Source organism: Oryx dammah, unplaced genomic scaffold (genome assembly GCF_014754425.2).
Source record: "Oryx dammah isolate SB20612 unplaced genomic scaffold, SCBI_Odam_1.1 HiC_scaffold_29, whole genome shotgun sequence".
NCBI classification, from domain to species: domain Eukaryota; kingdom Metazoa; phylum Chordata; class Mammalia; order Artiodactyla; family Bovidae; genus Oryx; species Oryx dammah.
The window spans coordinates 93771037-93795039 of record NW_024070213.1 but is presented as its reverse complement, the minus strand read 5'-3'; the positions used below and the strand labels follow the sequence as shown (position 1 = coordinate 93795039).

General features: G+C 39.5%; 1 protein-coding gene across 6 annotated transcripts in view; it reads left to right on the top strand.

The window, feature by feature from the left end:
* The first annotated feature begins 9282 nt into the window (after positions 1 to 9282).
* The window catches only part of MRPL42 (mitochondrial ribosomal protein L42), a 28507-nt gene continuing 13786 nt past the window's right edge, over positions 9283 to 24003 (top strand). The window contains exons 1-6 of one of the 6 annotated variants that reach the window (XM_040234409.1): positions 9283 to 9376; positions 10110 to 10184; positions 10800 to 10959; positions 15983 to 16046; positions 17558 to 17642; positions 23520 to 23683. In XM_040234409.1, coding sequence (XP_040090343.1) covers positions 10890 to 10959; positions 15983 to 16046; positions 17558 to 17642; positions 23520 to 23683 — 383 coding nt within the window. In that variant the 5' untranslated portion in view covers positions 9283 to 9376; positions 10110 to 10184; positions 10800 to 10889. Of the gene's footprint in view, positions 9377 to 10106; positions 10321 to 10799; positions 10960 to 15982; positions 16047 to 17557; positions 17643 to 23519; positions 23684 to 24003 lie in introns of all 6 variants that reach the window. The other 5 variants (XM_040234411.1, XM_040234412.1, XM_040234410.1 and 2 more) reach the window with 5 other exon arrangements.

The following is a 24003-nucleotide window of genomic DNA, read 5'->3' as shown; positions in this document are numbered from 1 at the left end:
ACATCTTTATACCAATAAGAGCATTTTTGGTGTCTTTGAGGTAGCTTTCCTGCACAAGGAGATTATCCATAGATTAGTTTAAGTAGCGTTCTTTTAATTAACGTTCAATTTACTGAAGTGAGAGTAAAGTCTAGTTTTTCCTTAAGTTCAATTTACAAATCTTATTATTCTGTTTATTAGACTAGCCACTAAAATAAAACTCTTTTAAGGGAACTTTCCATAAAATAAAATTAAATACATACATTTGAACATTTGAAGTTGCATCTGTAAATTTAACACATTCAATTTTCTTGTCCAGCCCTTCAATTTTCTGATAGGTAAACATTCCCAAATATCTAAGTAATTCTTATAAATGAAAAACAATTAAATACAGTGAGTCATCTATTAAGTATTCTAACACTGCTTCCAAACAATATAATTATTTCACACTTTTCAACATAGACTCATAAGCCTAGATCAGTCACCTAATGACAAGTTCAAATTGGAATCACAATTTACAGAAAACACAGGAGACTTGGGAACATGTTAAAGTTTGCTCCAAGATGTACTCACCAAAACCCAGACTGTGGGAATCTCTACCAGACAAACACCTTGTTTCTTTACCAAAGAAGTGCAAGGAAAAAGGAGAAAGACAAATGGGGAAGGAACTCTTAAATGAAAGGGACTTAAAACCTGATATTAAGCAATTGAAAAGTGTGGATCTAGTTTGGATCTGATTCAAACAAGCAAAGTCAATAGAAAATATGTTCATGAACCATTTGGAAAGTTGCATGTTGAACCCACCTGCCAATGCAGGAGACAGAAGAGATGTAGGTTCAATCCCTGGAGGTAGGGAAGATCTCCTGGAGGGAAGATCCCCTGGAGGAGGGCATGGCAATCCTCCAGTATTCTTGCCTGGAGAATCTCATGGACAGAGGAGCCTGGGGGCTATAGTCTATAGGGACATACAGAGTGGGACACAGCTGAAGTGATTTAGTAAACACACGGACTGAGATATTTCTAAATGAAATAATAGGCTACTTGAGATTTGCTTCAAAATAACATAGGGAGAGGTACATGGTGGGAGTATAGATGAAACAAAATTGCCCATGAGCTGATGATCGTTGAAGCCAAATGAGGGGTGTGTGGTGGTTTGTTATACTCTCATTTCTAATTTTGTATGTGTTTGAAATTTCTGTAATAAAAAGTTTTTTAAAGTTAGAATCAAAGCTAATCTATCAGGCCACAAAGCAAGTTTAATAGTCCAGATTCTCTTATATATTCTAAATACTTCAATATAAACACAGACGATACATGTTTGTGAATGTATTATGTTCTCAACCCTAACTGGAAAATAAAACTACATGGTGGGTTTCATTCATTTATTTAATTATTTGTTTTTGGTTGTGCTGGGTCTTCGTTTCATGGGCTTTCTCTAGCTGCAATGAGCAGGGACTCCTTTCCGTCGCCGTGCACAGGCTTCTCATTGCAATGACTCCTCTTGTGGAACACAGGGTCTAGGGCATGCAGGCTCAGAACCTGCGGCGCTCAGGTTTAGTTGCTCAGTGGCATGTGGGATCCTCCCAGACCAGGGATCGAACCCTTGTCCCCTGCATTGGCAGGCAGACTCCTATCCACTGTACCGCCAGGGAAGTCCATACGTGTGTCTGATTTAGGTCATCACTTCTACACTTCATTCCAAATTCTCTGAGGAGCTAAAAGTCACTTAAAAACTGAAGGAAACAAGTAACCCCCAAGTACCTTGGGGTAACCTACACAAGCGATTTGAGATGCCTTCTAGGCTGATTGTGAGGGTGAGGTCTGGAAGTGCAGTCTTCCAGGATCTTCTTCCCCACGACCTGGAAGGAGAAGCAGAGCCCCCTCTTATGGTTGCCACCCATACCCTCCAAATGGAGTGTTACCTGAATTCATGTTACACATATTACCTAATTTATCAATGTGATGTGAGCCTCCAGTCTCTTACCCAAGTTGTTTCACTTATTTGATTTATCAACATATTCAGTGAAGGTATTACTGCTCAAAGCTATTCAGATTTCTTCTCCTTCTTCCATTAAAACTGGAGGATCATACTGTTTATATTTAAATAACATCCAATTGGATTACCAATCTCTGGCTTTGCAGTCAGAGCACCAAAAAACATGCCAAGGACACTTACTCTGATATGGTGCCAAGAACTTCCCTTTCGCTCTTCCAAATCCACTCGTCACCTCATCCACTCTGTTCTCCTGGAAGTTAACCTGATTAGACGACACTGCATAGAGGGGGTTCTTTCACCTCTGGTTTCTGTTTGGTTTGGGCCAATGACAAGCCCTTGCAGGAGACTGGAGAGGGAAAGGATAGGGAAGTCAGAGTAATTATTATCCTGGATTGATCCTGGCAAGGTCACATCAGGCTGGCGGTGCCCTTCAACAGCTGATTACTCTCCTCCAGGTAGCCAGCTACAGGGTTCTCTCCTGGAGTCTAGGAACTGCTCCCCCTGTTTATTCCTTCTGATCTGGAAGGAACAGCCAATAGTACCAAGCCCGGGTTATACTACTACTGCTCCATGCGATTTCCACTCACACCTCCTTAAAGAATTCCTCCGTAAATAAAATGCTCAGAGTGATACCGGCTAAGTATGTCATTTGCTTTCTTCTGAGACTAAGTGCTATACCAACTTAAAGCTAGAAATCATTATTTTCCATTTTAGACTAAGTCCTTTTTTAAATTTTAGTTACATTCATTGGATTATTCCTGACAGTCAAAAGGGAAGGATTATATTTCAATGTCTAAGAAGTAGGTAATCTCTTTGGGTAAGATATTCATAAAAATTTATTACACAAGTATTTATTAAGCACCTACAAGGTAAAATTATTGCTAGTACTGATTGAGTGCTTTACAATATATCAGGTACTTTGCAAAGCATTTGGGAAGACCCAAAGGCACATTTGCTTACATCTCATTGTTATTGTTCAGTTGCTCAGTTGTGCTTGACTCTTTTCCACCCCACAGACTGCAGCAAGTTAGGATTCCCTGTCCTTCACCATCTCCTGGAGCTTCCTTAAACTCACGTCCATTGAGCCACTGATGCCATACAACTGTCTCGTCCTCTGTCAACCCCTTCTCCTCCTGCCCTCAATCTTTCCCAGCATCAGGGTCTTTCCCAATGAGTCAGCTCTTAGCATCAGGTAGCCAAAGTATTGGAGTTTCAGCTTCAGCATCAGTCCTTCCAATGATTATTCAGGACTGATTTCCGTTACGGTTGACTGGTTTGATCTCCTTGCAGTCCAAGGGACTCTCAAGAGTCTTCTCCAGCACCACAGTTTGAAAGCATCAGTTCTTTGGTGCTCAGCCTTCTTTATGGTCCAACTCTCACATCCATACATGACCACTGGAAAAACCATAGCTTTGACTAGACAGACCTTTGTCGGCAAAGTAATGCCTCTGCTTTTCAATAAGCTGTGTAGGTTTGTCATAGCTTTTCTTCCAAGGCACAATTGTCTTTTGATTTCATGGCTGTAATCACCATCCACAGTGATTTTGGAGCTCAAGAAAATAAAGTCTGTCACTGTTTACATTGTTTCCCCATCTATTTGCCATGAAGTGGCAGATGCCCTGATCTTAAATTTTTGAATGTTGAGCTTTAAGCCAGCTTTTTCACTCTCCTCTTTCACTTTCATCAAGAGGCTCTTTAGCTCTTCTTCACTTTCTGCCATAAGGGTGGTGTCATCTGCATAGCTGAGGTTATTGATATTTCTCCCGGCAATCTTGATTCCAGCTTGTGCTTCATCCAGCTGGACATTTCTCATGATGTACTCTGCATATAAATTAAATAAGCAGGGTGACATATACAGCCTTGATGTACTCCTTTCCCAATTTGGAACCAGTCTGTTGTTCCATGTCCAGTTCTAACTGTTGCTTCTTGACCTGTGTACATATTTCTCAGGAGGCAGGTAAGGTGGTCTGGTATTCCCATCTCTTGAAGAATTTTCCAGTTTGTTGTGAGCCACAGTCAAAGATCATAGCCAATGAAGTAGAAGATGTTTTTCTTGAATTCTCTTGCTGTTCAATGATGCAATGGATTTTGACAATTTGACCTCTGGTTTCTCTGCCTTTTCTAAATCCAGCTTGTACATCTGGAAGTTCTCAGTTCATGAACTGTTGAAGACTAGCTTGAAGGATTTTGAACATTTCCTTGCCAGCATTTGAAATGAACGCAATTCTATGGTCATTTGAACATTCTTAGGCATTGCCTTTCTTTGGGATTGGAGTGAAAACTGACATTTTCCAGTCCTGTGGCCACTGCCCAATTTTCCAAATTTTCTGGCATATTGAGTGAAGCACTTCAACAGCATCATCTTTTAGGATTTGAAATAGCTCAGCTGGAATCCCATAACCTCCACTAGCCTTGTTCATACATAGTGATGCTGCCTAAGGCCCACTTGACTGTACACTCCAGGATGTCTGGCTGTAGGTGAGTGATCACGCCATCATGGTTGTCTGGGTCATGAAGATCTTTTTTTGTATAGTTCTTCTGTGTATTCTTGCCACCTCTTCTTAATATCTTCTGCTTCTGTTGGGTCCATACATCTCATTGGCCAGCACTTAAGTCACATGACCACACCTATGTTTGAAAGGGAGGCTGGGCAATGTAGATTTTTAAATTCAGAGTAGATGTATACTCAGTCAAAGATTAGGGGTTCTATTAATATGGAGGAAAGGGAGAAAGAGCTATTGGGGAATAACAGTTTCTGGTGTAAATTTCTTACGGTTTCTGGTGGGATCATTTATCAATGCTATTAAATGTATGTAATTTATCTTAACAAGGCAAGGAAACATTTCTTAACGAGAATACTCAATGTGTACCAGAAAAACACGGTCTTATTTTTTGGTTAATTTCAAATATATGTGTTCTTTCAGAAAGTTCTTTTTATGTATTACCTGCCAAGAGTGAAATATTTCTCCAAAATATAAAATAGATCTGCCTTTGTCACCAGCTTCATCACTTTTCTTAGCACTCTGTATTCTAGTCACATTGAGCTTAGTTTTGTTTCTTGAAAGAATCTCGTATTGCTCCCTACCATAAGGCCCTTAATCAAGGCTGTTCTCTCTTGTATTCTTCATCTTCACGACTTCTACCCTTCCTTCACATTTCTGCTTACATTTATATCCAGTGGGGAAACTTTCCTAATCGTAATAGACTAGTCAGACATCACTATGCTTATAACCAATAGTTATATGTTTCACACCATTTTTTCCAAGGCACTCAAGATGATGATAATAAATTACTTACACAATTATACATTTACTATCAGCCGTCCCCATTTGATGTGTAATCGCTAAATACACAGACTGTTATTCAGGTGTTTGGTACATCTAATAAGTGCTCAATAAATACTTGTAGAATGAATGAATGCAGTAGAATAAATTTAAAATTTAGGAGTTGCATAAAAGCAACTAATAATGAAAACACTTTATACTGTGAGAATCTCTGATCATCTAAATAAGTCCTGACGATCTCCAAGAGGCTTGCAGTTTGAAACTGACAATATTTCAGGTGTTTGTAGGAAAGATTTTCATGATACACAGGTAAATGGAATAAAGGTATATTAGAAAAGATAGTCTATTGTGCATGTATGTGTGTTTATTGATATATGTATTAATATATTAACAATATACAAGAAATCCTAAACATAATGGGTTTGTGTGAAAGAGAGGGAGACTGAAGAAGAATCAGGCTGGCAGTTTCATATCTCAGCTCCATCACTGGCCACAGGACTTTAAAACAGTACACATAATGTGTCTAATAACTGTTCAGTTCAGTTCAGTCACTCAGTTGGGTCCGACTCTTTGCGACCTCATGAATCGCAGCACGCCAGGCCTCCCTGTCCATCACCAACTCCCGGAGTTCACTCAGACTCATGTCCATCGAGTCAGGGATGCCATCCAGCCATCTCATGCTCTGTCATCCCCTTCTCTTCCTGCCCCCAATCCCTTCCCAGCATCAGAGTCTTTTCCAATGAGTCAACTCTTCGCATGAGGTAGCCAAAGTACTGGAGTTTCAGCTTTAGCATCAGTCCTTCCAAAGAAATCCCAGGGCTGATCTCCTTCAGAGTGGATTGGTTGAATCTCCTTGCAGTCCAAGGGACTCTCAAGAGTCTTCTCCAACACCACAGTTCAAAAGCATCAATTCTTCACTGCTAAGCTTTCCTCACAGTCCAACTCTCACATCCATACATGACTACTGGAAAAACCATAGCCTTGACTAGACGGACCTTTGTTGGCAAAGTAATGTCTCTGCTTTTCAACATGCTATCTAGGTTGGTCATAACTTTCCTTCCGAGGAGTAAGCATCTTTTAATTTCATGGCTGCAGTCACCATCTGCAGTGATTCTGGAGCTCCCAAAAATAAAGTCTGACACTGTTTCCACTGTTTCCCCATCTATTTCCCATGAAGCGATGGGACCAGATGCCATGATCTTTGTTTTCTGAATGTTGAGCTTTAAACCAAACTTTCACTCTCCACTTTCACTTTCATCAAGAGGCTTTTTAGTTCCTCTTTACTTTCTGCCATAAGGGTGGTGTCATCTGCATATCTGAGGTGATTGATATTTCTCCCGGCAGTCTTCATTCCAGCTTGTGCTTCTTCCACCCCAGCGTTTCTCATGATGTACTCTGCATAGAAGTTAAATAAGCAGGGTGACAATATACAGCCTTGACGTACTCCTTTTCCTATTTGGAACCAGTCTGAAGTTTCATGTCCAGTTCTAACTCTTGCTTCCTGACCTGCATACAGATTTCTCAAGAGGCAGGTCAGGTGGTCTGGTATTCCCATCTCTTTCAGAAGATTCCACAGTTTATTGTGATTCACACAGTCAGAGGCTTTGGCATAGTCAATAAAGCAGAAATAGATGTTTTTCTGGAACTCTCTTGCTTTTTCCATGATCCAGCGGATGTTGGCAATTTGATTTCTGGTTCCTCTGCCTTTTCTAAAACCAGTTTGAACATCAGGAAGTTCATGGTTCACGTATTGCTGAAGCCTGGCTTGGAGAATTTTGAGCATTACTTTACTAGCGTGTGAGATGAGTGCAACTGTGTGGTAGTTTGAGCATTCTTTGGCATTGCCTTTCTCTGGAATTGGAATGAAAACTGACCTTTTCCAGTCCTGTGGCCACTGCTGAGTTTTCCAAATTTTGTGGCATATTGAGTGCAGCACTTTCGCAGCATCATCTTTCAGGATTTGAAATAGCTCAACTGGAATTCCATCACTTCCACTAGCTTTGTTTGTAGTGATGCTTTCTAAGGCCCACTTGACTACACATTCCAGGATGTCTGGCTCTAGCTGAGTGATCACACCATCGTGATTATCTTGGTCGTGAAGATCTTTTTTGTATAGTTCTTCTGTGTATTCTTGCCATCTCTTCTTAACATCTTCTGCTTCTGTTAGGTCCATACTATTTCTGTCCTTTATCGAGCCCATCTTTGCATGAAATGTTCCCTTGCTATCTCTAATTTTTTTTTGAAGAGATCTCTAGTCCTTCCCATTCTGTTGTTTTCCTCTGTTTCTTTGCATTGATTGCTGAGGAAGGCTTTCTTATCTCTTCTTGCTATTCTTTGGAACTCTGCATTCAAATGGGAATATCTTTCCTTTTCTCCTTTGCTTTTCGCTTCTCTTCTTTTCACAGCTATTTGTAAGGCCTCCTCAGACAGCCATTTTGCTTTTTTGCATTTCTTTTCCATGGGGATGGTCTTGGTCCCTGTCTCCTATACAATGTCATGAACCTCTGTCCATAGTTCATCAGGCACTCTATCTATCAAATCTAGGCCCTTAAATCTATTTCTCACTTCCACTGTATAATCATAAGGGATTTGATTTAGGTCATACCTGAATGGTCTAGTGGTTTCCCCTACTTTCTTCAATTTAAGTCTGAATTTGGCAATAAGGAGTTCATGATCTGAGGCACAGTCAGCTCCCAGTCTTGTTTTTGTTCACTGTATAGAGCTTCTCCATCTCTGGCTGCAAAGAATATAATGAATCTGATTTCAGTGTTGACCATCTGGTGATGTCCATGTGTAGAGTCTTCTCTTGTGTTGTTGGAGAGGGTGTTTGTTATGACCAGTGCATAATAACTGTTGCTGCTGCTGCTGCTGCTGAGTCGCTTCAGTCGTGTCCAACTCTTCGCGACCCCATGAATTCGGCAGCCCACCAGGCTCCTCAGTCCATGGGATTTGCCCACCAGGCTCCTCCCTCCATGGGATTTGCCAGGCAAGAGTATTGGAGTGGGGTGCCATTGCCTTCTCCGATAATAACTGTTAGCTACTATCATAGTTCAGATACACAAAGAGACAAAACGTGAAACACTATACATCAAAATGTTAGCATGTTGGAAAATAGTTTTAAAACTGCCGACACTAAACTCTACATTATTGAAACTCTTCCGGACACACTCTCAGACTGTGTCTTCTTGGTTTTCATACTGCCTCTCTCTGGCTGCTTCTGAGAGGCCCTTGCTGGCTGTCTTCCTCCACCGGACGGCAAAATGTTGGAATTTCCTGGCTAGGTTCTGGGTACTTTTCTCTTTTTTTCTACACTCAGTCCTTCTGTGCACGGACCAATGGCTGGTTTCTTTTCTGGTCTCAGCTTTGTGAACCTTTCTTCGCCCCACTGAGCCTCCCTGTTGGTCAGCGGTTCCCACTCGGCTCACAGCCATCCAGACGTGTCCTATGGAATCGTCTTTGATCCGTCTCTCTTTAGCTCTGCACAGTGAATGTTTGACGAGTCCATTGATCGTTCCTTCCAATCTGTCTCTCCTGCTGTCTTCCCCTACAGCATAGTCTGGAAAGACATTATAGTGTGGCCTTTTCTTCCCTCTAAGATACAAGGCAAGGTTCAGGATTCTGCACATGCCTTCCTCTCATAATAAATAATCAGCACCGTTCTCAAAACATAGTGCTGGGCTTTTAGGTTGAAGGGTTGCCCCACTTCCCCATTTCAAACGTTAAATCCAACGCCACTACTCCTGAAATGTCTCTTTCTGTAGGAAACCTAACTCATCCGAGGATGGATCTCAAGTTGCTCCGATTATTGCTATAAACTTTTAAAAAAATAGTGTTTGTTACTTTCTTAAGGATATGAGTGGGGAGCAGTGAATTTGTTTTTGGAGATAGTGCTAGTAAAGTTGCTGGCGAATTGCTGCAACTAAACCCGGGAGCAGGTTGGACGAATCCCCGCTCTGCACCCCATGCCGCCGCGCACCCCCACCCGGGCACCCTGGGCTCCTTCCGGCGGAGACTACATTTCCCAGAGTGCCCCGCGGGCCAGGAAGGCGCGTGGAGCTGTGCCGCCTAGAGCCCGGAATGGGGCAAGATGGCGGGTTCGCGGTGAGCCGCAGTCCAGGTAACCGCTGTCCTCTCCTTTTCCTGTCTAGGGGTCCCTAGAAACTCGGCGGGCCCAGAGGCTTATTGGCAAGTGTTGAGGTCTCTTATCTCCTATCCTACGGCAGGATAAAGCCTCTGGCATGACCGGACTCAGTCTGTCTTGCAGAAGGGCCGGCGTGTGTCCTCGCGCTTCCTGTGGGAGCTACGCTCCAAAGGTGCTAGTTCTGGTAGCCTGTTTCTCAAACCTCAGTCCCTCTCAGGCTCCCCGCAACCCTGTATTCTTCAGGGTTGAATTCCAGGCCAAGGGATATACCCTCCGAATTCTCTTTTTGAGGTGAATAATCTGATCCCTGGGTTTCAGACAGTGTCGTTTAAAACGTTCTGTTCCTCAGTTCGTAGTCGGAAGATACGGGTTTGCGTTTCATCCATACCACCTATTAAGCAGCGGTCAAGTGGGCGGACAAACCATTTGACTTCTCTGAGCCTAGGTTCTTAACTTTTCAAGTGGAGATGCCTACTTCTACGCTTGTGAAAGAGCATATAATGTATAGGAAAATGGGTTGTAAACTATAGAAAGGAACTCGAGGATGTCAGTGCTAATGTACTGACGGTGCAAGGAGTCAGCTGCATAGTTGAGCAACTAAGACTGATAAAGTACGATGATTTTATCACTGTGCGGAGATGGGGCTGTGGGGAATACTCGTCCAATAGTCAGCTGCAAACGAGTGATGTATGTCATTTATTCACAGCAGCCTGGAGTTGTTTTCCCCGGTTTTACCGTGGAAGAAACTGAGAGGATTGCTTAATGACTTGCCCAAACTTTCCCGGTTTGTAAACGATTGACTCTGAAGCTCTTGGAAGCAAGTTATTTAAATTTTGTACTTTAATTAATTCATGAATCAAAGATACTTCTCATGATGAATATGAGAGTAAAATGAATGGTAGTGAAAGCACCTTGCAAAGGTAGAAATCTCATACGTATATAAGAGGGCGAAATTTTATTTGGGGCTTTAGGATAGGATGTTTATGTGTGTTTCTCTAAGTCAGTATTTAATAAGCCAAGGCTGGGTCATCTTGTTTAATATTTCGTTTAATCAGAAGCAGTACCATTGTAAGAGATGTAGTAAGATCTTGTGTTTGGTGCCTGGGAAGTTGTACACAGACACAGTAGCTTTATGAAAGGAGAATGCTCTGTATAGCATGTGTGACTGACTGTTTCTAAGAGTAATTACACATTGGCTGTGCACTCATTGAATGGACATAACTATAACATCTGATGATGTTGCTCTTTGTCCTGTATTGCCTGGAAACAGAAAGTCGTGTAAAAAGTTTTGCGTTAGTGTCTGTGGTTTTAGGTAGTGATCTTATTTTGTGGTGTTCAGTGTGTTGTGCCGCTTCAGTTTATCATAGGTAGCACTGGTTTTTCTTTATCTCTCACGCAGGGGTGAAGATTGTTATATCTAGAAGCAGATTTTGAAAGCAGTTTCTCTTCAAGTCATCTTTATACCACCTGATAAGCATTTTGATTCACCATGGCATTGGCAGCAGTAAAATGGGCAATATCAAGCAGAACGACCTTGAAACATTTATTTCCAATTCAAAGTAAGTTGGGTTTGTTTTTTAATGTTTTTCAAATATTATATCATAATATGTGTTCACTGAAGAAAATTTACAGTGTTTAGTTATTGTATATGCTTGCTATTATATAGGAGGCATATGTAATCCACATATTGTATGACGTGGAAAGATCCTTATATAGAGAGGGGTGTATGTCAGACAGTATCTATTTTATGATCTAATTTGTGTGTTTGAAAGATGATTGACCTGTATAGGTATATCAGCATTTATAAATGAAGAGTAAAAGATGTGGACCAAGTAAGTTATCTTTGTAGACCACAAGTGGGATTTAACTGAGGCCAAGTGAAGGACTAAAAAAGAGGAACTTTTTCTGGTTTGAATTACTTATGTTTTCACATACCACTTTTTTTAAAAGAAGTATTTATTTATTTACTTATTTATTTGGCTCTGCTGGGTCTTTGTTGCTGCTCAGGCTTTTTCTCTAGTTGCAGAGACCAGGGGCTACTATGTGTTCGGTGCTCGGGCTTCTTATTGAGGTGGCTTTTCTTGTTGTAGAGCAAGCACTCTAGGGCACTTGGTTTCAGTTGTTGCGGCTCCTGGGCTCCAGAACATTGGCTGGATAGTTGTGGCTCTAGGGTTTAGTTGCTCCCTGGCAGGTGGGATCTTCCACGACCAGGGGTTGAACCCATGTCTCCTGTATTGGCAGGCAAATTCTTTATCACTGAGGCACCATGGAAGTCCTCACATACTGCTTTTTCGGCAGTTCTTAAAATTAGCAAACAAGGGCCAGATGTACAATTCCATCTTCCAAAGATGATTATTGTTAATATTTTGGTGTATTCTTTTGTATTTTTTCTATGTAATTTTTTAAAAAAATGTAATTTCTTCCTTTTCTGAAGAAATACAGTGTAATATTTTCTCCAAAGCCTAGTAATACATGTTTGATAGTCAAAACCGTGACCTATATAAACAGGCAATTAAAATCTTATTTCCCAACCAACCTTCTTTTCTCTTCCCTTTTCCTCTGTTTGTGAACTGCATTTTCCTATTTCTAAAGCAGATATGGTTAGAATGCTGCAATAGGTTTTCTTTTTCATGTTTAGCTAGTCAGCCAACATTTTTACTCATCTCTGCCCAATCTTAATTTCTTTGTTCATGTTTCCTGTTGACTACCATTTGTAATTGAATGTTTCTATTGGAAGAACTGATGCTAAAGCTGAAACTCCAATACTTGGGCCACCTCATGCGAAGAGTTGACTCATTGGAAAAGACCCTGACGCTGGGAGGGATTGGGGGCAGGAGGAGAAGGGGACGACAGAGGATGAGATGGCTGGATGGCATCACTGACTCGATGGACATGAGTTCGAGTGAACTCCGGGAGTGATGGACAGGGAGGCCTGGTGTGCTTCGATTTGTGGGGGTCGCAAAGAGTTGGACACAACTGAGCAACTGAACTGAACTGAGTTAAGAGGAAAAGTTATTTGAAGACTAATGGGTAAAAAACTATATAAGTAAAGGTGTAATTAAGTAAAGAGGAGGAGATTGCTAAGAGTCTTTAGATATACACTAAAATCAGTGAAAACAAAACTGCAGTCAGCCCTTGATTACCTAGGAGCATTTGTTGTTGTTGAGAACTTGGGGAGAGAGCTCTGCTGCAATTAGGCTCTCTTTTGCTCTGATAGGAACCCAGCCCCAAGGCTGATGGGAAATCAGGCCTAATCAATTTTGACCTAGTCCATGTCCTGAAACAGCAGTTTGTCCTCACTCAGGTTAATCTGAAAACCAGTTAACCTGCCCATGGCAAAGTTAAAAATGTCTATGTAGACTTCACCAGTTGGGCTATCCCGGAAAATAACTCCATCATCCTAATAATCATTGACTACCTAACCTCTTGCATCCTGAAGCCCCTTATTCTACACAATTTGTATTATTACTAGTGAAGGTAAAATATTATTATTACTGTTGCTATTGATATTTTATACAAAAGGGAAGGATGTTAAAAGATGAGAGGCAAAGCAAACGGTTATTGGAAAATTCAACAAGCATAAATAAAAAGGCCTTCCTATACTCCGATAGGAACATTTAAAACCCTCTGAAATATATAGTCACTGTGGAAATTTTACAGCTTTTAAGCACCTTAAATCTTTTGATGTTTACAACTTTGAATTTTACAATGATTTACTAATCATGTGGTGGCATTCTCTTTCTGGAGATGAAGGAGCGTGAGTTCTCTGGCCCTCGGAAACTCAACCAAGTTGCATATCTGATAAATTAGAGCTAAGATCAAAACTGTGTCTTCTCAATATACTTTCTGCTATACCATCTTTGTTGAAGTAATTTAAGATAATTCAGCATTTGAAAATGAATGGGACTATCAGCTTTTACAGATCATATCATACTGCAGTTAAACTGTGTGTGTGTGTGTATAAATATATACATAAAACAGGAGAAGTCCTTGAGATGTGGAGAACTGACTCTCATGGGAGATTCTTTTTGGCATATTGAGTTGCTTTGGATTGGTCGATGTTAACTTTGGCATCAGTCCTAATTATGCCTTTAGAACTTCTGATACTTAACCATATCTAGAATTTTTCTCTTGCTAAAATGTCAAATAAGTTTTTTGAGTATTAGTTATACAGAAGTTAACATTTCAGAGGCAGTTTAGCTGTCTCTTCTTTTTTATTAAGCACGATATGGGACACAGTAATAAGCAGGATGTTCATTTAAGAGTTTATTTAGACTCGTAGTTAAAATGGACAATTATGGAAACAATACGTGGAATAGAAGGTAGAATGTATGTGTCATGAGGGTACAAACAAATGTCTGTAAGTGCAGAGTAGAAATTTTGCAGTTTCTGTTGAACTAAAAGTCTTATTGTCTTGAGTTTTCCCTCTTGCTTACCTAAAAAAATAGTAAATTCTCTCTATCCTTCCTCTGCCACCCAACCTTCTTTTCTTTCAGCAAGCATGTAGATCACTTAGCTGATTTGTGTTCAGAGAATACAGATGACTTTTAATACTAATCCATACATAGTTAAGAAGGTCCCCAACAGTGTCAAACAAAATAAAATACGTATAAATGGTTTTTACATTACCTTCTGATTTGTCTTAATAAATACGCCTCTGTATTAGCACAGATAATGAAAATTAATAAATCTTTTGAAAGATGAGGTTATATTTATAATTCTTTGTATTTTTGTTATCTTTACATCAGTGGAATTGTGGGGTCAACATTTTGCTGAAGAATCTTTTATGGTCTAGTGAGTTTTGTTAAGGTACTTTTTAATGTATTTGAGTAAGGATTTATATTTAGAACTCTTAAGTATATACAATCCTTGGGGAAAGGAGAGGTATACAAAGATGGAAAATGCAACTTTGTTTAGACATCTTTGATACATATAAATAACTGGTGCATTGAAAAAAAAAAAAGAAAGACCACAGAGATGGTATAGCAATGTTGTATGGAGTGTTGGTTGTGGAGTATGCAAAATAGACAGCTTTTCTGTGATGGGGGTTGTCGGGCAGGGAGAAGGGAAGAATTTCATGGGAGAGTAGCATTTGACTTTTGAAAGATGAGTGGCATTTGAACCAAGTTGTGATGGGATTCCATACTGAGGAGCAAGAGACTAGTTGAGAGAAGTTGATCTTTATAGAAGATTTCAGAATTTTTTTAAACCATACTGAACTACATTTTTCCTTTATATTTAAAAGAATTATCATTTCTCTGGATGTAGAGAAACCTTTTACAAACCGTCAAAAAAAATATGGCTTTTGAATTTGCTGCTGCTGCTGCTAAGTCACTTTAGTCGTGTCCAACTCTGTGCGACCCCATAGAGGGCAGCCCACTAGGCTCCTCTGTCCCTGGGATTCTGCAGGCAAGAACACTGGAGTGGGTTGCCATTTCCTTCTCCAGTGCATGAAAGTGAAAAGTGAAAGTGAAGTCGCTCAGTCGTGTCTGACTCTTAGTGACCCCATGGACTGCAGCCCATCAGGCTCCTCCGTCCACAGGATTTTCCAGGCAAGAGTACTGGAGTGGGATGCCATTGCCTTCTCCATTTGAATTTGCAGGTATTCTTAAAAAAGGAAATGTCAGCATTTTGATTAAGAAAAGTTGATTTTGAACAGTTTTTGTATTTTGTCACTTAAACACTCCTCTTTTATGGACTGTGCACTCCAGTTGCACTAAAGTTTTTATTTATTTATTTGACTGTGCTCCCTGGCTTGTAGGATCTTAGTTCCCTGACTAGGGATCAAACCCAGCCCTTGGCAGTGAATGCACCAAGTTCTAAACACTGGACCACCAGGGAATTCCCAACACTAAAGTTTTACGTTCTTTTGTTGGCACTTTTTATTACCTCTCTAAGGAACATTGTCAGAGAAGGCAATGGCATCCCACTCCAGTACTCTTGCCTGGAAAATCCTATGGACGGAGGAGCCTGGAGGGCTGCAGTCCATGGGGTCACTAAGAGTCGGACACGACTGAGCGACTTCACTTTCACTTTTCACTTTCATGCATTGAAGGAAATGGCAACCCACTCCAGTGTTCTTGCCTAGAGAGTCCCAGGGACAGGGGAGCCTGGTGGGCTGCTGTCTGTGTAGTCGCCCAGAGTCGGACACGACTGAAGCGACTTAGCAGCAGCAGCAGCAGAAGCAGCAGCAGCAAGGAACGTTGTACTTATCCACTAATAACTCCAGTTTACTGCTTCATCCTTCAGAACACCCTAAAGATCATCTCCGCTGGAAAAGTGTTCTTGAACCTGTACTCCTGTTTTGTAGCTTGTCGATGTGCCCCTTCTACTCCCAATTTTTCTGTGCTAACAGGGCTTATCTTTGTATTGGAGTTGTTTGCTTACATGTCCCTCTCTCACCAGATTTGAACCTTTTTTGAGGGCAGGATCTTAACTTGCTGAATCCTTAGCTCCAAGTACAACCCTGTTTCATAGTGAATATAGTAAATATTGGTTGAATGGATAAACCTAACTTTACATTTGTGTGAGAATATATGCTCAAATGAACTAAATCCATTTTACTGTTTGGGGTTTTTGCAGACGGAACCTTATATTGTGTTGGTCACAAATCTACGTATTCTTCTCTTCCAGATGACTATAATTGGTATGTATTGAAATCCAATTGGAAAAAAAAATGAGTCTCTTAGCTCTATCTGAAATGATTGTCTTATTTCTTATTTTGGTACTTCTGTTTTCTTTTCTGATTTTTCTTTAATTTTGTTTTAAAAAAATATTTCAGTGATCTTATTTACCCAGTGTCTGGACTTATAAATGTTTTAAATAAAAATCGTTTATCATTGTGTTTCAGTGAATTCTTCATTTGTTCTAAGACAGATGTGCTAGTAGAAATGCTGTCTTTTCTTCCTGAAGCATTCTTTAGTTTTTTTGAAAAGTTAAATTACTTTTATGATTTTCTCTTAGAGTTCATATCTGTTGGCTTAAACAATTATATATCTTTTCTTTTGTTGATATTGAATAATCCTAAATTGCAAATATTTACTTTAACCACAAATTATTTGGTACTTTCTCAGTTCTAGTCAGTGTGCTAAGAACTAGGACTAGCATATGAATGGAATGCTGTCCTTTATAGCAGAGTTCTACGTGCAGAAGCTACAGCTTTTTTTTTCTTAAGTTACTTTTATTTAATTATTTATTTTTGGCTATGCTGGGTTTTTGTTGATTTGTCTGGGCATTCTCTACCTGCAGTGAGCAGGGCCTTCACTGCTGTGTGCCGGCTTCTCATCTTGGTGGCTTCTCTTGTGGAGCATGGGCTCTAGGCGTGGGGGCCTCAGTAGTTGGAGCTACGGGGCTCTAGAGCATCTGGGCTTCCGTAGTTGTGGTGCAGTGGGCTTAGTTGCTTCGTGGTATCTGGGATCTTCCCAGACCAAGGATCAAACCCCCGTCACCTGCATTGGCAGGCAGATTTTTTTTTTTTTTATCACTGAAGAAGCAGGAAAGCCCCACAAAGTTGTTTTATTGTGAATTTTAGTAAAAATGTATTTTCTTATCTCTTGACACCAGTTTTAATTGTAAATTTAGTAAGTGTTAGGATAGTGATACAATAAGACTAGATAATAGGTGCCACTTTTTGAACCTGAAAAGATTGAATCTTACACATGTTTTGCGTTATGCCAAGGGCGCTTGGAGAAATGCTGATCTAGAAAAAGTGTTCAGCTGCAATCTTTATAATTGGAAATTCAGGTGATCCTTTACCTGGAAGATTATGTATTTTGCTGATCTTTAGCTTTAATAATTCAAGTAATCTTATAGCTTTTTGAAGGTAGCTTTTAGATAAGGAAAGGAAGTTCTATTAATAGTGATGAGTGAATGTGAAGATCTCTTCCAAAGATTTGGAGAACAAACTAACAAAACAAGTAATTTGAAGGATAGTAGATAAAATCACGGGTAATGGGTTTCTTGTGGTAGTTAAAGTGACACACTTTGTGGGATGTTCTGAATTGTCTCCTGTGATATGGGTACCTCCTTTGCCAGTCCAGTGACACGGCACTTATTCTTCAGGGATTGGTGATTAACAGATTTGAGCTCTAATACTCATTTTGCCTTGAATACAGTATAAATCTGTCTCTGAAACGTTCGTTCTTCTTTTTTTTTAAGCAAAGTAGAGCTTGCTCTGACATCTGATGCCAGGACAATAGTATGCTATCACCCTTCTGTGGACATTCCATATGAACACACAAAAGTATGTATAAGCAGATCTCTTATGATTTTTAATTTGCTGTTGAAAATACACTTCTTTACAGTATCCAAAAAGAAGGGAATTGTTTGATTTTCTTTATTTGATGTTGATCCTCTTTTGGCTTTTTTATTTTACTGTTTTGATTTTTCTCTTCCTCTTTCTCTAAAGATTTTTTCAATACACAAAGTGAACCATTTAAACACGATTATGGCATCAATTGCCTAAAATTTGGCAGATTACTGACTAGGGCTCAAACACACTTAGTATAAATTTTAAAAACACATTGTGCCATGCTACTGTATATTGCAGTCTAATAAATTATGATAAGTTTGTATTTTAGAGTGCCGTTTCATAACTTTTATATTGTGTTGGTTCTGATCATCCTTTTAATGTTTGGTGAATTCCTTTTTTTGGTTAGTTTTTTCTAATGGGCCAACATGGGCATAATTTTAAGTGGCCTAGTTTAAGTAATGTTTTCCATATTTCTTCAAAAGTGAAGCACTAGATAAAGGAGGCTTTGTTTTTACTTTAATACAATTTATTTAACTTGACCCGTCTTTATTTATTATTTTATGTATGAATTGCTTTCTCTTTTTTCTTTAAGCCGTCTTCTATTATATTTGGTAATATTTGATTTGTTTTTTGAGGAAAAATTACTTAAGTAATTCATCATATGATGCATCTAGTGGTAGCTGTTTTTAAAATCATTAAGGCTAGAGTACTGATTTGATAAAACAGATTAATGTTAGTTTGCTATTTTGTTTTCTTTTTTTAAATTTCATCATTTTGTCTGCCTACTTTGTATTCAAGCTAGATATCATAGGTAGTAATTTTGTACCTTTTCTGTTTCATTTCTTTGAACAGTTTTTAGAAAACGGGTGTAAGTCACTGACTTTTGGCCTGTAACCTCCAGCTCATACTGTATTGTGTCTTCTCCCATTTTTATTTTGTATTATTTTTCTGGTTGTGTGTTTTATTCCTGGGTTAGCAGTTATACTAAAAAGCCCAAGATTGTTTGGTCTTTTCTCACTATCCAGACTCTCATCTCCATATAGCTCTTCACATCCCTGAATCTGAGACTTTTCCTATCCTTCCCAACTCTTAAAATGTCTACATTCTATTAAAACTTGCTGTCTTTATAAAGTCTCTCAGAACCTTAACTTCTTCTAGAACGTTGCCTTCGCCTTCTGACTCTTAAAAGAAACTTGGCTGTACCCTGGCCCCATTGCTTCCTTCGCAGTCCTAAGTAGTTAGCTTTCTCTCCTAAAGCCTTTTCCTACTGAGCCTAGAGATAGAGTAGATGTTCCTGTGGCTCTTCACAGTCATGTCCAGATCTTTCCTCCTCCCTGACGGCTTCTGGCTTTGTAGTTTGGATCATTAAATCATGCTATCTACTTATCGTTTTTTTTTTTTTTTTTTTTGCTGTCATCCTGCAGTTCACTTCTCATCCTCCCTTCCCCATCCCTCCACTCTTCTTTGAAGATTTTAAATGTACTTTCACACTCACCAACACTGTTTGTATCCTAATTCTTTGTTATTTCAGTGTCCGCGTAGATGATCTGTCTACTACCCCAGCCTCTGACTTCTTGACCTTTTATCCCGACAGCGGCCCCTACTGCCGTGGTTGTTCCTGCTACTGTGCTGTGCTTAGTCGCTCAGTGGTGTCCGATTCTTTGCGACCCCACGGACTGTAGCCTGCCAGGTCCTCTGTCCGTGGGGATCCTCCAGGCAAGAATACTAGAGTGGGTTGGCCGTTCTCTTCTCCAAGGGGTCTTCCCAACCCAGGGATCAGACCCAGGTCTCCCATATTGCAGGTGGATTCTCTATCGTCTAAGCCTCCAGGGAAGCCCATGTTTCTAGAGAGGTTTTAATCACAAATAATTCTTCCTCCCAATCTAGATGTTTAAGAATTCCATTAGTGTGCTAGCAACTCGTCCTAGTTTCCCAGCTCCAAGAATTATTTATTCCCTCATTAAGACCTCCATCGACTGATGGAACCATGTTTTCACAGTCCTTTACATATCTCACACATTCTCCTTGCCTGGGATCGATTCCATGGTCGTCATCATCATCACTCCCTTGCGTACGTACCCGTCTCTTTCTTTTTTTGTTGCCCTTCCTTTATCAGTTGTCTCCTCTCCAATGTCCTCAGTATCCCTCTCTAGTCTAGGAGATCGCTCCTGTGAGGTCGCACATAATCCCTGTACACAGTAGATTCTCTGCTGTTCTTTAAGGTAGATACTTAGGAAGCTCCTGCCTCAGGGCCCATGAGGTTACTGCTTCCTCTGCCTGAATGCTTTCCCCCCCAAAACCCTGTAGTTATTCCCTCTCCTTGAGATCTTTCCTTATTTGTTACCTAGAGAGACCTTCCTTGGCCACTGCATTTAAAGTAGTACCCCTGCCCCTGGAGTCCCTGTTGTCCTTCTTTCCTTTGCTTTTCTCAATATCGTTTATCATTTCTGGCACAATGGATGTTTTCCTGCTATTCTGTGTGTCTCCCTTCATTAAAATGTAAGCTCCATGAGGAGACGGCCTTGTTTATTTTGTTCTACTTTTTGCTATATCATCAGCACCTGGAAAACCTTTGTACTTGGTTGATGCACAATAAATATTTGTTGATCAACTGAATAAATTGGGTCCTCTCCATGATTTTCTGTTTTAAAGCTAAGAGATACAAATTTGTAGAAGCTTGGAAATTTTTTGTTTCTCAAGTAATTACAGATTGGACTTTATTTACAATAGGAAACATTCTTGAAAATACGTTGTTGTTAAAATATGTTCTTTTTGAATCTAGATTTACAGATTTCACAAAGTATATAGCATTAAATAACTGTATTTAAACATGACAACATTTAGATTTTATTTTCTTTTCTCAAGGAAGTAGCTGCAACTCTGTTCTGTGCTGTGCTTAGTTGCTCAGTCGTGTCCAACTCTTTGTGACCCCAAGGACTACCTGTAGCCTGCTAGGCTCCTCTCTGTCCATGGGGATTCTCTAGGCAAGAATATTGAAGTGGGTTTCCATGCCCTTTCTCCAGGGGCTCTTCCCAACCCAGAAATCAAACCGGGCTCTCCTGCCTTGCAGGTGGATTCTTTACCATCTGAGCTACCAGGGAAGCCCACTGCAACTCTAGTGGGCCCTTTAATTCTCTAGGCCCTAGAAAGCATATTGCATACAAAGATCCTGGTCATATGTAGAAATACCTACTGACACTGACTTTAAGAAAATTAAAATGCTTTATATCCTTGGTTTTCTGGTAACTTGCATTTGCATCTAGATGTTGATTATATTCCAAATATCCAGGTAAAAAGATCCTTCTTTCTGTTTTGGCCAGGTATAAGTCTTATTAAAACTAAAAATGTTTTTCTAGAATTTATGATTTCTAGTTTAGGAAAATAAAAGATTTTAAACCAGGGACAGAAAAATAATGATTTGGAAAAATAAAGTAAAAATGTAAGTATTAGGCAATTCTTTTTAGTGGTTGATTTAGTGGAAAATTTCAAAAGTCAAAATTTTAAAATTCTTAAGAAAAACAAGGAAAATTCAAGATGACAGTTCTAAATGTTTTTTAAGTTGACATACAGTTTTAGTTTTTCCTTTTTACTGAAATATTCATGTACCCTTTCTTTGAAATTTGATCAGGGAGATCAAGTGCAACCAAAAAGTCAGTTCTGAGTCTGTAGAGGCTTTTGGTTTAGATTTCGAGGAAGCCATTAATTCTAATATCTTTTTTTCTGTGTGCCTGGGAAAGAAAATGTTTTTGATTATACAAAGCAGAGAGAATTTGTGATAATTAGAATTGAGCCTGTTTGGGAATAGGAAGAGAGACAATGAACATTTATTAACTTGAAAATAGCTGATAATGTTTAAAACATTTGATCTTTAGTAACAAGTATAGTAACCTAAGGGGCTTCTCAGATGGCTCAGTGGTAAAGAATCCACCTGCTAAGCAGGAGACTCAGCTTTATCCCTAGGTTGGGAAGATCTCTCTGAAGAAGGAAATGGTAATTCATTCCATTATTGCCTGGGGAATCCTATGGACTGAGGTGCCTGGCGGGCTACAGTCCATGGGGTCACAACAAGTCAGGAATGACGTAGTGACTAAAAACAATAACAACACAATAACCTAAAGGAGAGAAAAGTATAGGCTCTAATCTAGTGTTTGCTGGTATCCTTCAGAGCCTGATAGTAACTTGCAAAGACATATATTAATATTTCATTCTATATATGAGATGACCTTATAAAATTAAATGTTTAAGGAACACTTCTTTAAAAAAAATTAATACTTTTTTCCTGTTTGAGGCCTTAAAAGAAATATTAGTAGCTTGTTCAGTCACTCAGTTGTGTCTGACTCTTTGCAGCCCCATGAACTGCAGCATGCCAGGCTTCCTTCCCTGTCCTTCACTATTTCCTGGAGTTTCTTAGTTTCATGTCCATTGAGTCAGTAATGCTGTCTAACCATCTCATCCTCTGCCGCTCCCTTTTCCTTTTGCCTTCAATCTTTCCCAGCATCAGGGTCTTTTCCAGTGAGTCAGTTCTTCGAGTCGGGTGGCCAGAGTATTGGAGTTTCAGCTTCAGCATCAGTCCTTCCAATGAATATTCAGGACTGATTTCCTTTAGGATTGACTGGTTGGATCTCCTTGCAGTCCAAGGGCCTCTCAAGAGTCTTCTCCAACACCACAGTTCAAAAGCATCAATTTTTCGGCACTCAGCTTTCTTTATAGTCCAACTCTCACATCCATACATCGCTGCTGGAAAAACCACAGCTTTGACTAGATGGACCTTTGTCAGCAAAGTAATGTCTCTGCTTTTCAATATGCTGTCTAGGTTGGGCATGGCTTTTCTTCCAAGGAGCAAGTGTCTTTTATATATGTTATGTATAAATATATATATGGTTTATATATGTTATATATATATAATGTACATATATGTTATTTTATACATGTTATATTTTTTATAAAACTAATATAGTGTTACAGTCTTGTGTTATGTGTCATATCACTTAATATTTAAAATATGGGTAAGCTGACTTTCCAAGGCACTGATTTTTAAGAGCTTTAGTCAGCCACTGTTGCTGATGGGCATATACTATCTTACTAGTGTTGGGAAGAAATGAGATTTTTTTTTTAGTAATTAACGTCTTTGGGGGAAAAAACTGCTCAAATTATCATAAAGCACCATTTAATGCCAGTGCAGTCACCTAAAATAAAAATATTGAAAATTTTTCCTGTGTCTTTTGGATATAAGAAATGTCATTTTCAATTAAAGGTTTTTCGTTGTATCTCACTTTAATGTTAAAGACTGTAGACACTGCAGTTTTTCTTTTTTGCCTGAGCCATGTGATATGTGGGATCTCAGCTCCCTGACCAGGGATCAAGCTCAAGCCCCCTGCAGTGGAAGCATCGAATTTTAACCACTGGACCATCAGGGAAGTCCTGAGACTATAAACTTTTAAGTTAAAAAGTAAAATGGGCACAATTTATAGTTTTGAGAAATAGAGACTAAAGTAATAAGTACTTTATTATTGGGGGAAGATAAATTTAAATAATAACTTTATTATTGGAAAGGAAACCCAGAACTTGGTATGAGAAGAAAACTATTTCTGGGGACTTCACTGATGGTCCAGTGGCTAGGGCTTTGTGCTTCCACTGTAGAGGGCACAGCTTCAGTCCCTAGTTGGGGAACTAAGATGCCATATGCCATGCCTGGTGCAGCCAGAAATAAATTCTGATACGCTAACGGATAGTGCAACTCAGTGAAACCATTCTGGTGACTTATCTACCCACCTTGAGATACTGTGGTGGTAATTATTTTACCGTCAACTCAATCAGATGCTGACTAACATTCCTACATGTTGATGTTCACTGCTGTTTATTTTGTAGCCTATCCCTCGGCCAGATCCAGTGCATAACAATGAAGAGACACATGATCTAGTACTGAAAACCAGATTAGAAGAAACAAGTGAACACTTAGAGCAAGGACCCATGGTAGAACAACTCAGTAAAATGTTCTTTACTACTAAGCACCGTTGGTATCCTCGTGGACAGTAAGTGTTTTCTTTTCTTCTTCATCTCTCACTGAACATTAAAGAAATAATACAACTTTCTTTCTGTTAACAGCCTTCTGAGGTTGTACTTTGCCTGAAGGGGTTAACACCCAGTACGTTCACCTACTGAATTGTGCTTTTAAATCTACATAAGTGTAGCTAAAATGAAAATATACTTCTTTTCTTTCTTTATTTTAGTGGGAGAGTTTAATCAAAGCTTTCAGGAAATCTTGGAGGGGTTCTTAACATTTTTTCTATTTTGTGATATAGTCATTTAAAGTATTGTTTTTATTCATTGTCCTTAGAATATTTCTAACTAG